The sequence below is a fragment of the Carica papaya genome, chromosome 3 (genome assembly GCF_054855325.1).
Source record: "Carica papaya isolate Zhongbai chromosome 3, ASM5485532v1, whole genome shotgun sequence".
Lineage (NCBI taxonomy): Eukaryota > Viridiplantae > Streptophyta > Magnoliopsida > Brassicales > Caricaceae > Carica > Carica papaya.
Window position 1 is genome coordinate 13,111,801 of NC_142311.1, and position 13,993 is coordinate 13,125,793.

At 32.1% G+C, this 13,993-nt stretch overlaps 2 protein-coding genes across 6 annotated transcripts; one reads left to right on the top strand and one right to left on the bottom strand.

Moving 5' to 3' along the window:
- Nucleotides 1-1,019: 1,019 nt before the first annotated feature.
- LOC110821859 (MATE efflux family protein) lies at nt 1,020-10,359 on the top strand. 5 transcript variants are annotated; one of them, XR_015817817.1, is made up of 11 exons: nt 1,020-1,441; nt 1,527-2,158; nt 3,307-3,363; nt 3,478-3,716; nt 3,817-3,935; nt 4,140-4,226; nt 4,520-4,635; nt 9,367-9,411; nt 9,600-9,680; nt 9,783-9,872; nt 9,978-10,359. XR_015817817.1 is itself a non-coding variant. In XM_088215946.1 (8 exons), the coding sequence occupies exons 1-7, from the start codon at nt 1,103-1,105 to the stop codon at nt 4,589-4,591; spliced, it is 1,545 nt and encodes a 514-aa protein (XP_088072072.1). In that variant the 5' UTR covers nt 1,020-1,102; the 3' UTR covers nt 4,592-4,635; nt 8,266-8,628. The 5 variants fall into 5 exon arrangements, 4 of the variants coding, with proteins under 4 accessions (XP_088072072.1, XP_088072073.1, XP_088072074.1 ...); XM_088215946.1 differs by lacking the exons at nt 9,367-9,411; nt 9,600-9,680; nt 9,783-9,872; nt 9,978-10,359 and adding an exon at nt 8,266-8,628; XM_088215947.1 differs by lacking the exons at nt 9,367-9,411; nt 9,600-9,680; nt 9,783-9,872; nt 9,978-10,359 and adding an exon at nt 8,294-8,535.
- Nucleotides 10,360-11,144: 785 nt separating this feature from the next.
- On the bottom strand, nt 11,145-13,313 carry EMB2394 (Ribosomal protein L6 family). Its single transcript, XM_088215949.1, has 3 exons — nt 13,158-13,313; nt 11,900-12,208; nt 11,145-11,608 (listed from the first exon to the last, which is right to left on the bottom strand). The coding sequence occupies exons 1-3, from the start codon at nt 13,190-13,192 to the stop codon at nt 11,272-11,274; spliced, it is 681 nt and encodes a 226-aa protein (XP_088072075.1). The 5' UTR covers nt 13,193-13,313; the 3' UTR covers nt 11,145-11,271.
- Nucleotides 13,314-13,993: the final 680 nt, after the last annotated feature.

A 13,993-nucleotide genomic window follows, 5' to 3' on the forward strand; every position in this document is an offset into this window, starting at 1 on the left:
AACAGGAGTACACGTTCTTTGATTAAAACAAAAAAACAAAATTCATAAATGATAATTAAAATAAAAATTTAAACAAAATATTATGAATTCTATTTATAAATTGCAACAAATTTTAAAATATTTTGTAAATTCATAAATTATAAATTAAAAACAAACATCTATACCCACCAACATTATAGTTCTAACTGTTTACAATTCAAATTTATTATTATTTTTAATTATTAAATTAAATAAATTAACGTTATAGACATTAGTGTTAATTATTGTTTCCACTAAACTTCTTTTAGCTTGAAATTGACAGCCCAACATAAAAAATTGTACATTTGTATTTTGCCTCACTTTTATGAAAACTATACATCTATACACACACACACATATATATATATATATCATTTTCATATGTATCATTTTCTGGTGCACTTATGGTTGATAATCAATTTTTTTTTATGGTGCAGATACATGAACTCATTTTAGTCACTAGTACAACAAGTCTGAGGATAATGACTTATTTTATGTGATTAATAATGCCAGATGTTAATCTTGTACTAATGAAGAAGCACAAGATGATGAAAGCATGTTACGAACTAAAATTAGAAAACTATATTTAGAATAAATTTAAAAAATTAATTTATAAATCATTATTTAATTTAATTAAGAATCATGCGACTTCTGTCAAACATTCATATATATATATACAAACACATATGTATAATGAGCCTTGTGATACTGGTCTATCAATCTAATGGGAAGAGGATAAAATCAAATGTAGATGTTATGTGTCCTCAACTTTCCTTCTTAAGTTCAGAATCTTACTAATTTGAATTAATTTGGAATATATTTATTGCATTCTTAATTTTTCAGGATATTTAAACTACTATTTCATTGTCTTTTATATATATTAGCATGCTAATTATTGTTCGATAATGTTATAAAATTTAATTTAATTGTTTTTTATAATTAAATATTCAAAATTCAACAGATATGAGGATTAAAAATCTGACCAAGTATATTTATATTACAGACATAAAGCTAGAGTTTGTTTCTCACTTTACTACTCTCTCCAACCATCACAAATTCATCATTTACCGAAGCTCTCAAATTTATGGCGTCCGCACAAAACGACACGCAACAGCCACTGCTCCAACCTCCCCCACCATCTTTGCCTTCCCTCAGATCAGTTAGCTTCACGTACGAATCAAGTGGCGAGCTCGAAAACGTGTTATCCGACACCGGCAAGCCCCTCCTTACTCGCCTGCGAAAGGCCTCATGGATCGAAACCAAGCTTCTCTTCGACCTCGCCGCGCCGGCGGTCATCGTCTATATGATCAACTATCTCATGTCCATGTCCACCCAGATCTTCTCCGGCCATCTGGGTAATCTTGAACTCGCCGCCGCCTCTCTCGGCAACACCGGCATACAAATCTTCGCCTACGGTCTCATGGTGACTTATAGATATATCTGTGATTAATTTGTTTGTTACATATGCATGTCAGTGATCTGATGATTGGTTTTTTATTTTGTTGAAGTTGGGAATGGGGAGTGCGGTAGAGACGCTGTGCGGACAAGCATTTGGTGCAGGAAAATTTGAAATGCTAGGCATATTCATGCAAAGATCAACAGTTCTTCTCACCATAACCGGGATTTTTCTCGCCGTAATCTACGTCTTATCCGAGCCAATCTTGCTTTTCTTAGGGGAGTCGCCGGAGATTGCATCGGCAGCGGCGGTTTTTGTCTACGGACTAATACCTCAAATATTCGCTTACGGCGTCAATTTCCCTATACAGAAATTCCTTCAGGCTCAGAGCATTGTGGCGCCTAGCGCATACATATCGACTGCGACGCTGGGCGTCCATCTCCTTATGAGTTGGGCGGTGATTTATAAGATTGGATTGGGGTTGCTTGGAGCGTCGCTGGTGCTGAGTCTGTCATGGTGGATCATCGTGATTGCTCAGTTCGTATACATCATTAACAGTGAGAAATGCAGGCATTCGTGGAGTGGGTTCAGCACGGAGGCTTTTTCTGGGCTTTGGGGATTCTTCAAGCTGTCGGCAGCGTCGGCGGTGATGCTGTGCTTAGAGACGTGGTACTTTCAGATACTTGTTCTTCTTGCTGGGTTGCTGGATAATCCTGAATTGACGCTCGACGCTCTCTCTATCTGGTGAGTAAGAATTATTTAACGCGGCTTCTTTATTGAGCCTTTGATTTTCCTTTTCTATTATATATTATTCTTATTGTGTTTATGCCAGCAAAAACATAATATTAATTTTTTAAATATAAAATCTAAAAATGAATTAATTACATCAGTAATTACATTTAAAAATTAAGTAATAGTTGGTTAGTAAGTATAATTTAATTCTTACTGCATTATTAATTTACATCTCGCCTCCTACTTTATATTAGCATTTATATTTTCTTTGAAAAAAACGTTGAGTTGGTTCCTTTCCAGTTACTTTGTGTTTTAATTAAAATTAAGAATTGATAAAAAATTATTAGTCAATTATTAATTATAATTAATCAAATCAAATTCCATACGTGAGGAGTTGGCAAATAGCAAGGCTCAACGACCACAAGAGTTTGAGAACAATGATATTGAGCTCTCAAACAAACACTGTGTTCTTTTCTTCTTTTTGTGTTTTTGGCTTTGTATATATATATATATATATGTTCATGTGTCTACATATAAATATATAAATATGTATATATATATATAAAGGTGATATATATATACACGTATATATATAAAGCGAGGGTGCAGGATTAGAACAATGATCACTAAGTTTTTGTTATCTATGTCCATGCATGAGAAGTAATATATTTTTTGTATCTTTTTTTTTAGTATTCTAAAAATAAAGGTTCTTTTTTGCTTCAAAATAGAAAATCTATTGCGAACGAGAAAATCTATTCTGCAAATCGGTATACATTATATATATATATATAATCTCAGTCTCTCTCTCTCTCTCTCTCTCTCCCTCTCTCTCTCTCTATATATATATATATATATATTTTACTATCAGTCATGTTTCCCGTTTGGCTTTTTCCGCTTTCTGGTCACGATCGTATCCAACTAAATATCTCCGTGAGTGTATGTATGTATATGGATGAATGTACATAGATATGCAAAAATAACACTATTCCATTCTTATATTTCAAATAAAAATGTGAATAATATATGCGTGTATATATATATATACGCACACAATGTACATAGTTTTTGAAAATCTTGTAAATACATTGTAATAATTTCACTATATATATGTATATATAATTTGATTGTTATATATAATTAATAATACCTTGTTTTTGCAGCTTTACAATATCTGGGTGGGTTTTTATGATATCCGTTGGATTCAATGCTGCAGCAAGGTCAGTTTAATTCCTTCTATTTTCACTTTTCTATATATTATAATTATAATTATTTTGAAAATAATGAGTTTCATATATAATATAACAGTAAATATACTGATGTGAATGAAACAGTGTGAGAGTAAGCAATGAGCTAGGAGCTGGAAATCCGAAAGCAGCATCATTTTCTGTAGTACTAGTGACGATATTTTCTTTCATTATTTCTGTAATCATCGGCCTAATAGTGCTGGCATTGCGAGATGTCCTAAGCTATGTCTTCACCGAAGGTGAAGTTGTCGCCGCTGCTGTCTCCGATCTTTGCCCGCTCCTCGTCTTAACCTTAATTCTTAACGGAATTCAACCGGTGTTATCTGGTAAGATTAGTATTAATTAATTATAATTGTTCAAATTAATGTTACTTAATCGTAATATTCCTCAATTAACCAAATTATATTATGTGAATATTAATCGTAGGCGTAGCCGTTGGTTGTGGATGGCAAGCTTTTGTGGCTTATGTTAATGTTGGATGCTATTATGGTGTCGGAATTCCATTGGGTTCACTCTTAGGTTTTTACTTCAAATTGGGAGCGAAGGTAATTTTTTAAATTACAATTTTACCAATTCTTTATTTGTTTGATGATTAATACTTTTTTCTCTCTATAAAAAAAATTATGAATTTAAATTTAATTAGAACTATATATTTCTGCTGTGGTCATTACAAGTGTGTATAATGAAATATATATCTATTTATTTAGAGAAATAATTTACATTTTTTTTTTTTTTGGGGATCAAAATAGGGAATATGGTCGGGGATGATGGGTGGCACAGCAATGCAAACGCTAATTTTGATATGGGTTACATTCAGAACAGATTGGAATAAAGAGGTGAGCCCCTAATTAATTAAAAATAATTTCAGTGATTTCTTCCTCTAATTCTTAGTTAATCCATTAATTACAAGTTTAATACAACAGTTAAAGTACTATCCCTCATCATAGAGGTGCTTATTTTTCGTTCAAATTTCGATCAACTTTACTTTGGTTTCTAGGCTAAAACTCATTAACCCATTGTTATTTACCCACATAACTTTTCTTAGTTATGTTGACCTAATTTTTATGTGTATACTTTGGGTTGAATATTGGAATAATCATTATTATCATATGTATAATTTAAACTGTAGGTGGAAGAAGCTAAGAAAAGGTTGAATCAGTGGGACGACAAGATAAAGGAGCCCCTAAAGAGTGTCAATTAAACAACGCAGACGAGATCCACCGGTCCAATTTAGTGCTCAGAAAGGTATAAACAATGAGATTAGATTGTTCGGAATAAAAAATGTAGTCATCAATCAAACAGAAACGTAATATTTTATGTATTAATTTGCATTTAGTTTATGTATGAAATAAGTTCAAAAAGTTTTGTAGAATTCATTTCTAGATTTATACTCCCATCAAAAAATGTTCTTAAAACAAAAAAAAAAAATTGATATCAATATAAAATTTCATAAAATAATAATAATTTAATATTTTTTCGATAATATAAAAATGAAATTAAATTTTTAATTAATTATTACTACATTTGCAATAAATTGTTTATTTTGTCCAAAAACATAATAAATTTGTTATAATTTAGTTTAAATTAATCATCACAGTTTTATCAAACACATTAATTAATTAAGTTTTTGGTTGACTAATCAAATATTATAGTTTATATGATCTTCTAGCTAGCTAATTATGTTCAATTTAAATATTGTAAAGAAAATATTTAAGAGAAATTTTAGCAAACACTTACTGAAATAGAAAAGTCAGAAGTTTTCATATATTATTTCAATGAGTTGCACACCTTTTTAAGCAAAAATTATAGCATAAAAACTCAAGATATCAACCTACAAAATAAAAACAGCCAACAAGATAAGAACTAATTAACTTATTCCTAAAAATTAGGATTATACAACAGCTAAATTAGAGAATTCTAGTCAAAGATAAACTCTAACTAGTCAATAATCCCTCCCTTAAACTGAAAGTTTGCAAACTATCAGTTCAACAATGATTCATAGTGCAAACTCCTAACAATTCTCTTAACTTCTCAAATGCAGACAGCTTTGAAGGCTTGGTCAGAATGTCAACCACTTGATCTTCACTCTTGCAATAACTGAGATAGATTACTCTTTGTTTTATAAGATTCCTTATGAAGTGAAATTTTACATCTATATGTTTATTTTTTCCATGTAGAACTGGATTTTTAGATAATCTAATTGTTGATCCATTATCACAGTAGATAGAAGTAAGTCCTTCTTACTTGAAGTGAAGCGCATCAAGAATCTTTCTTAACCAGACTGCTTGACAAGCACATGCTGCAGCAGTTATATATTCGGCTTTAGTTGTTGATAATGTCACTATTGATTACTTTTTGGAAGATCATGAAACTGTTGTTGCTCCATCAAGAAAACATAACTAGATGTACTTTTTTTATCATCTAAATCTCCAGCATAATCACTATCCGTAAAACCAAATAGACCTGATTTTTCATCATTCCTGTAGAGTAGTCTATATTTAGAAGTAGCTTATAAGTATCAGAGAATTTTTTTTGTAGCAAGAAGATGTACTTCCTTAGGACTTTCCATGTATCGACTGATTTTGCTCACATCATACATAATATATGGTCTTGTGGTGGTTAAATACATCAAGCTTCCCACTGTAAACAATGCTATCTACCGTCTTTCCTTTAGGATTTTTAACAAGCTTCATTCCTGTATCCATTAGAGTACTAGCAGGATTGCAATTCTTCATCCAAAACCTATTCAAGACTTTCTGCACATACTTTTCTTGATAAATGAATATGCCACCAGTAGATTGAGTAACTTTTATGCTAAGAAAATATTGCATCAATCCAAGATCACTCATATCAAACTCGGTCATCATAGACTTCTTAAACTTTTCAAACATGGCTGTATCATTACCGGTATAAATTAAATCATCTACGTAAAGACAAACCATAAGCACCCTCCCATCATCTTCTAATTTTATAAAAAGTGTGCATTCATACACGCATTTTTTAAAACCTTCCTTCAAAAAATAAGTTTCAGTTCGACCATACCAAGCATGTGGAGCTTGTTTTAAACCACACAAAGCTTTCTTTAGTCTATACATTTTATGTTCATTTCCAACCTTAATATAACCTAGAGGTTGTTCAATAAATACCTGCTCCTTTAGATCTCTATGTAGGAAAGCCGATTTCATGTCTAATTGGAAAATAAGCCATGAATTTTGAGCTGTTAATGTAATAATCATTCTAATTATGTCATGCCTTGCTACCAGTGCAAAATCTTCAATATAATCAATCCCGAACTCGCCTTTAGCAACTCAATGTGCTTTGAATTTATCAACTTCTCCTTTTTCATTCAACTTAGTTTTGCAAACCCACTTCACTCCAATGGATTTTTGGCATTTTAGTAGTTCAACCAACTCCCAAGTACTATTTCTTTCAATGGCAGCTATCTCATCATCCATTGCCTTCCTCCATTTTGACTCTTTTAAGGCTTTTTCAAAAGACATAGGATCACAATATGAGAAAAAGAAAAAATGAGTTAATGGTTCTTCAATTCCAGTTACCTCATAATCAGTCATCCATGTTGACCTTTTCCTGACTCTTTGACGTCATTGTTCATCATCATTGGGAGGAGTTTGAGTAACCAATGGTTGTTCCTCATTGGTCATGTGATGATCATTCACCAACTATTACTGTCTTTCTTCATTTTCAGCATCAAAATCAACTGAAATTTGCTGTTGACTAATTTTTTCATCTCATTTCTAGAGGTTTGCTTCATCAAAAATCACGTCACGACTAATGATACTTTTCTTGGTGATAGGATTATATAACTTGTAGGCTTTAGCATGATCACTAACACCAAGAAAAATGCATTTTTCTTCTCCTTTATCATATAACTTCTTTTTTTTTTTCATTTTTCTTCTCCTTTATCACATAACTTCTTTTTTTTTCATCTGGAACATGAGCATAAGCAATGCAACCAAAAACTTTAAAGTATTCTACTGATGATTTATGTCCATTCCAAGTTTCTTCCAGAGTTATGTTTTGAACAACAAATATAGGAGATCTGTTCAAAACATGAATACTCCAATTAACTGCTTCAGGCCAAAAATATTTTTGGAATGCCACTTCTTTTTAAAAGATTTCGAATCATATTCAAAATGGTGCGATTTTTTCTCTCGCAAACACCATTTTGCTCAGGTGTGTATATTGCTGTAAGTTGCCTTTTAATTCTATGACACTCACAAAATATTAGAAATTCATGTGAGTTATATTCTCAACAAGTGCTTTAAAACTTTTAAAAACAACAAAAGCTTCAAATTTTTCTTGCAAAAAATAAACTCAAGTTTTTCGATTATAATCATCAATAAAGGTGATTATATATTTTTTACCTCCATTTGAAGATGGATTAATTGGACCTCAAATATCAGAGTGCACCAGTTCTAAAACTTTCTTTGTTCTCTGTGAATTTCTTTTATGAAAAGTGTTATGGTGTTGTTTACTAACAACACAATCTTTACAAACATCTGATGGACAATCAAATTGTGGAAGTCCTGTTACCATTTGCTTTTGTTGCAGAGTTTTCAAACCACCAAAATTTAAGTGAGCATATTAGAAATACCAAAGCCAAACCACCTCTTTCGATCTTGAAAAGAAACATGAAGAAGTAGTATTTTGAAGATAAAGTGGAAACATCCGATTTGTTGTCATTCTGACTTGAGCAATCAAGCCCAAATTTTCATATCAAACATTGCAAACTCCAGCCTTAATTAGAATCTCATATCCATTCTCTTGGAGTTGACCAATACTTAATAGATTAGTTTTTAGATCTGGAACAAAGAAAACATTGAAATTATTTGATTAGTATTTTCTTTGGTACAGATTTTCACATTGCCCTTACCCATCACAGAAACTTTGGAATGCTTCAACTTTAATGCTTCATATTCTTCTTTTTGCTGCTGCATCAACATCGTTCCAGCCACTGGTTCTACTACACGAGATTCAACAATGTTCCAGTACTCCTTGGACCTCAAAAAAATTTCCATCGACATGCTTTAGTGATCATAGTGACCATTAAAGTGTGGAATGACTAGCTGCACAAATGTTGCCTCAGTTGGCATCAACTCTGCTTGTCTCCTTCACTAGTTTACTGTAATTTTCTCTTCCTCACCTGTTGCAAAGATACTTCAAAGAAGTTCTGATACCAATTGTTAATTATGAGACTAGAAAGAAATTTCCTTCTTAGTTGTTATGTAATCGCTTATGTTTTCTCTTTTTACTATTGTGTTCTGGTTCTTGGATTGTGCTTTTTTTTTTTTTTCGTAGTTGCTTCTGTTTCTGCTTGTTTACAATTTTTTTTCCGTGATTAAACATGTTTTCATTTTAAACCCCTCAAAAATTTTACTGGATGTTGATATTTTTTTAATTCTTTCATTCGGACTGTGGTCTCCTTCTAGAATTAAGATCTTACTTAGTTCCGCGGTTGCTTGTAAGTCTACCGAATTGTAATTCCTGTCTGAGAGGAAGCAAGAACTCCGGTGCTCCCAAGGATCCTGCTGCACCAAAGCGTCCTCCAGGAGCGTTTTTCATTTTCATGTTAGTTCTTTGTTTTGGATCCGCATGCAACTGTTTGTTGAGTTTCAAATGTCTTTTCCTTTTTAAAAAATTGAAATCTAACTGTCTACTTTGGACGTTGGAAATGATAGGGAGGACTTCAGAAAATCATTCAAAGAGAATTTTCCTGAAAACAAATCGGTTTCCATGGTTAGATCTTAACTTAACGTTTTCTTTTCTAAATGTTAAAAACTTTCCTGGCAACAGATAGAGGATATTTTCCACCTAGTCCCCATTTTTTCAAAATATTATATGCCATAGCGACATTCCAATACATGTTTGTGTTGCTGTATTTTTTATTTCCAAGCAACCAAACAGGCGTAGTAGTTTCATTATGCAGACTGATTTTTCAGATGCTCTAATACGCAGGTCGGAAAAGCTGGTGGCGATAAATGGAAATCAATGTCTCATGCTGTAAGAACCAAATTTTATCATGCACCAACGAAACTTAAAAAGATCAAAGACTGATTTTACATCCAAAGTTCTATTGATTTTTACTTCATGCAATGGATAGTTTTATAAATTTCTGACTGACTTGACGCCAAAGCATGGATGGGTTTTAGTTTCAAGTATTACATCCTATCCCCTTTTTGTCTTTTCAGGATAAAGTTCCTTATTTTGAAAAAGCCCAGAGTAGAAAAGCAGAGTACGCGAAAGCTCTCGAAGCATATCAGAAGAGAGTTGTAATGTTTAGTTCATAATTATTATAGCCTGAACAATATCAAACTTCAGCTCTTTTACCTAGTTCTTGCTTAGTAAAAACTATTTTGTCGTTGAAATTTTAGATTGTCGATATGATTATTGAGAAGCCAGCAGAATCCGAAAAGTCCTCCTCAGAGGTTCACGATAATGCAGAGCAGGAAGCCAGTTCTTAGGTATAAGAACTTCGATTCTATTATATATTATACACGCATGTACAGGTTTTTGCAAGTATCATGCATGAAAAGCCAGGAATCATGGCAAATTTGTGATTTCCCCAGTTAAGGCTGTCATCACTTCATGAAATCCTTAGAGATCAGGACAATGAGAAGATTTATCCTGGGCGGACGTGGTTAACGGTCTTGTTTCAATTCGTCGCAGTCTGGACGAGGCTTGTAGGAAGGCTGGATGAGCGCAGGTCAGCAATGGACATGTGCAGAATTTTGGGGCGTTATATGTTCTTTTCTTGTTCGCTTTCAAAAGATCACGGCTTCAATCCGTCATTGCTTTGTCAGCAACCATAGTGCTAATAGTATCATAGACTCTTATTTGTTTTGCCTTTTCCCTATAGACAGTACATACATAACCGTATACTTTTGATAGGCTTTCTCAGAATCTCTTGTTCATGTTTACTCTCTCTGTTCTGGAGTTTCTCCTTGGGGGGACTTACAAGCACAATCGTGTTCGAAGGAATGGTATTCTGATTGACTTGGCATCTTTCTAGTGAATACTAAGTATCTCTGTCTTCATTCCCAATTTTTCTGGCCATAATTTTTCAATTCCCACTTAAACTAGAAGTAGTTTGAACATGAAAATTATAATGGTAAATTACCGAAGTTCTTTAGTTTTGAATAAATATGACAGCTCGTAAATTATTAATTATTTTTTTTAAAGGATTTGCACAGAAAACATTTAAAAAAGAAGATATTATATAATTCCAATTAAAAAAACTCATATAGGAAATTCTTTCATTTTTTATATGATTTTTGTATTATGTATTTTAAATAAATTTCTTCATATCATTTCTTTAAAAAAAGAGTGATTTTTTACTTTAGCTTGTAATTAAATTATTGCATTGAGTTGTTATATTTGTCCAAAACATAACAACTAAAATAAATAGACTTAGTTGTGATTAAATGTAAAATCTAAAGATTTACAATTTACCCAAATTTACAGTACTATTTTACGTACAGAAGGTACTAAATAATTAAATGATAATGAAAAGTGAATCTAAAATAAATTTACAGTAGTTGTATTTGAATTAGCTTCTTAGTATTAGTCATTCTAGAGTTCTCCTGTGATTTTCACCGTTCATAAAAATTTTTGCAGAATCAATTTAAAATATACCTCAGTCCGCTTGCTTTTTCTATTAGCTATTTAATTTAAAATAATTAATTATTTATATGGACCCTTCCAACTCATACTCGGAGCATTACACTACTGACAAGTTTTGCAACAGCATAAACCAAATCATCTACATTGGCTTATAACAAGTACATCTGGAATTGCAGATGAACAATGAGGAACACATATACGAGACAACAAAACGAAACAAGGAGACAAGGAGTGCTTCCACTACTTCTTCTTCCCAGCTTTTCCTTCCTTTCTTCTAATAACTTCATCAGCATATTTAACACCCTTACCTTTATAAGGTTCCGGGGGTCTCCATTTCCTAACAGAAGCAGCAAATTGACCAATGGCGCTTTTATCATATCCGCTAACAACAATTCTGGTATTCTCTTCCACCTTCACTTGGATACCATCAGGGATTGCCATCCTAACCGGATGTGAAAACCCGAGATTCAGTACTAAGTCTTTTCCTTCTAACACTGCACGATACCCAACTCCAACCAGTTGAAGTCTCTTCTCAAATCCCTTGGATACTCCTACTACCATGTTGTCAGTCAGTGTCCTATGCAATTTAATATTTAGGAGGTAAGAAACGTAATAGATCCATCGTATAGAAACACTTCAAGAATCAACAATGTAAGGTTAATACATTTTGCTAGATTTCTGGTAATAAAGAGAAAATTAGTGATTGCACTTTGGATTATATAACATAAGTTTAATAATTATTGAGGAGGAAAAATAATTTGTTAATTCTTGCGGTGCAAGGACTAAACGCCATTTAGGTTGAGATTAGAAAATCTTCCGTGAAAAAAGAAACAAAATATTTAAAAGCCAGAAATTAAAATTTTTTTACCTGAAAAGGCCATGCATTTGGTTGGCTCTTCTAGTTTCTACTGCCTTTTTGAGCCTTAGCAACCCAGACTCCTCTTTCTCCAGCATAATTTCGCGTGGATAAGTCAATGAAAGTTCTCCCAAAGGACCCTTTACTTTCAAATCTTGACCTTCCAATGTTAGTGTTACATTGGCTGGCACTACAATTAGTTGTTTCCCAATTCGTGATTCCTTACATTCCACTATCTTCCTTGAAAAACCAACACGAGTTACAGGGACACCAGAGATGTGGATTCCTTTGCTATTGCCCAAAAACATAGACCTAAAATTGCTGAATCAACAGAAAAAGTAAATATCTTCCACAACATTGGTTAAATAATAACAAACAGATTCTCAAAAGAGTGTTTGCTGCTTGAGCACTAATTCTGTTCAGCCAGTTGGATGCTTAATGAATGTAGGTAAGTTTTAAGACAATTTTCAAACGTCGTTTCAATTTATTTGAGAAACCCAATCAATCATGAAATTAGACAGAAAATCAAATAAGCATCTCTAAATTTCTATCACCATAAAAGATCTTATCTATGGACAACATATAAACTGTATATATCAACCAGTATTGTATAATACTTTCACATCAGTACAGTCAATTTGTCATAATTTTGGAGGTAAATTTTCAACTTGAGGAAGAAAAGAACTTTCTTTTGTTAGCGAATAAACTAGAAGGATTCATTAGGAAATCTTCCTTTTGTTAAGTCATTTTTATTTAACACAAATTAAATAGTTAGGAACTATCATAGTGCATTTCCAAAGTCTGTCAAACCTTTAAATCTTTTATGAAATTTAAGATGACTAGTTCAGTCTTAGTTCAGAATGATTTCAAAATTAACTTCTTTTTTTGAGCATAAATCTGCAAAGGTTTCAACAAAAATAATTCATCTAATTCCAAACATACCCTAAATTGAAACTGCAAACCTGGAATACTCGTTTCAAATACCCAGTTTAACCTCATTTTTTAGCACAAACACCAATGCTATCATAAGGTTTTAACAGAACCCAATTCTCAAAACCATCAAATTTCACCAAAAATCTGGCGATTATAGAAATGGAACAATAAATGCAAGAAGGAATTCCAAATCAAAATACGAAGGAAAAAGAAAAAGAGCGAGAAAATTGTGTTCCAATTCCTACTTGAGGGAAATAAAAATTGTAAAAAAAAAAAAAAAAAGTCTAAGGAACCATAAAGACCGGGAGAGAATAGTTGAGCTTGGATATCCTTTTACCTGGATTGGAAGGAAGAAGTAACTGAAGAAGCCATTGTTAAGAACCTGTGAGCATCAGCCTGAAACGAAGGGGGAAGCACCTCTGGCTCTGGTGGAGAGTAGCGGGGATGGGCTAATCCAAAACTGTTATCTGGTTTGAGGGCAGCCTTTGTTTAATGACGGAATCAACCCTCGTCTACAGGCTTCTCTTTATCTTCCTAATTGGGCCTTATTTTGGGCCCATTTCTTTTTTGAATATCGTATATGTAACTTTTTAATTAAAGTATTTATAACGGGAATATTTTATTGTATTATTTTTATTTTTGTAAATGTAATTAAATCTTTAAAATAGAAATAGATACATTTTATTAATTAAATATATATATATATATTGTTATTAGAGGCTTTATCATGTTATGATTTATCAATGAAAAAAAGTATGTTTGAAATTTATTGCTTTTGTTTTTCACGTGGGCATCTTTAGATGTTCATATTCATATTCTCACACTCTTCAAGTGCTAGTGCGTGGCTTGTAAGAGTAAAGCTTAAATAATGAAATTAATGAAAATATTATTATTATATTGTAATTAAAAATAAGTTAAAGCACATTTAATATGTTTACATTTGATTAACTAATTTAATAATTTATCCTTTTTTATTAACTTACTTTTGACCCATATTATACTCTCCAATAAATCAAGTTCACACTTCACTTCAAAGTTTTAATTTTATATAAAGTTATGCCTTAAGGCATTTTAAATCTTTTTTATTCTTAATTTTATGTTTTTTTAACTTCGATTTATTTTCTTATTTCCCTTTTTTTTTTTTTATAATCTTTACAACAAAAACCACTGTAG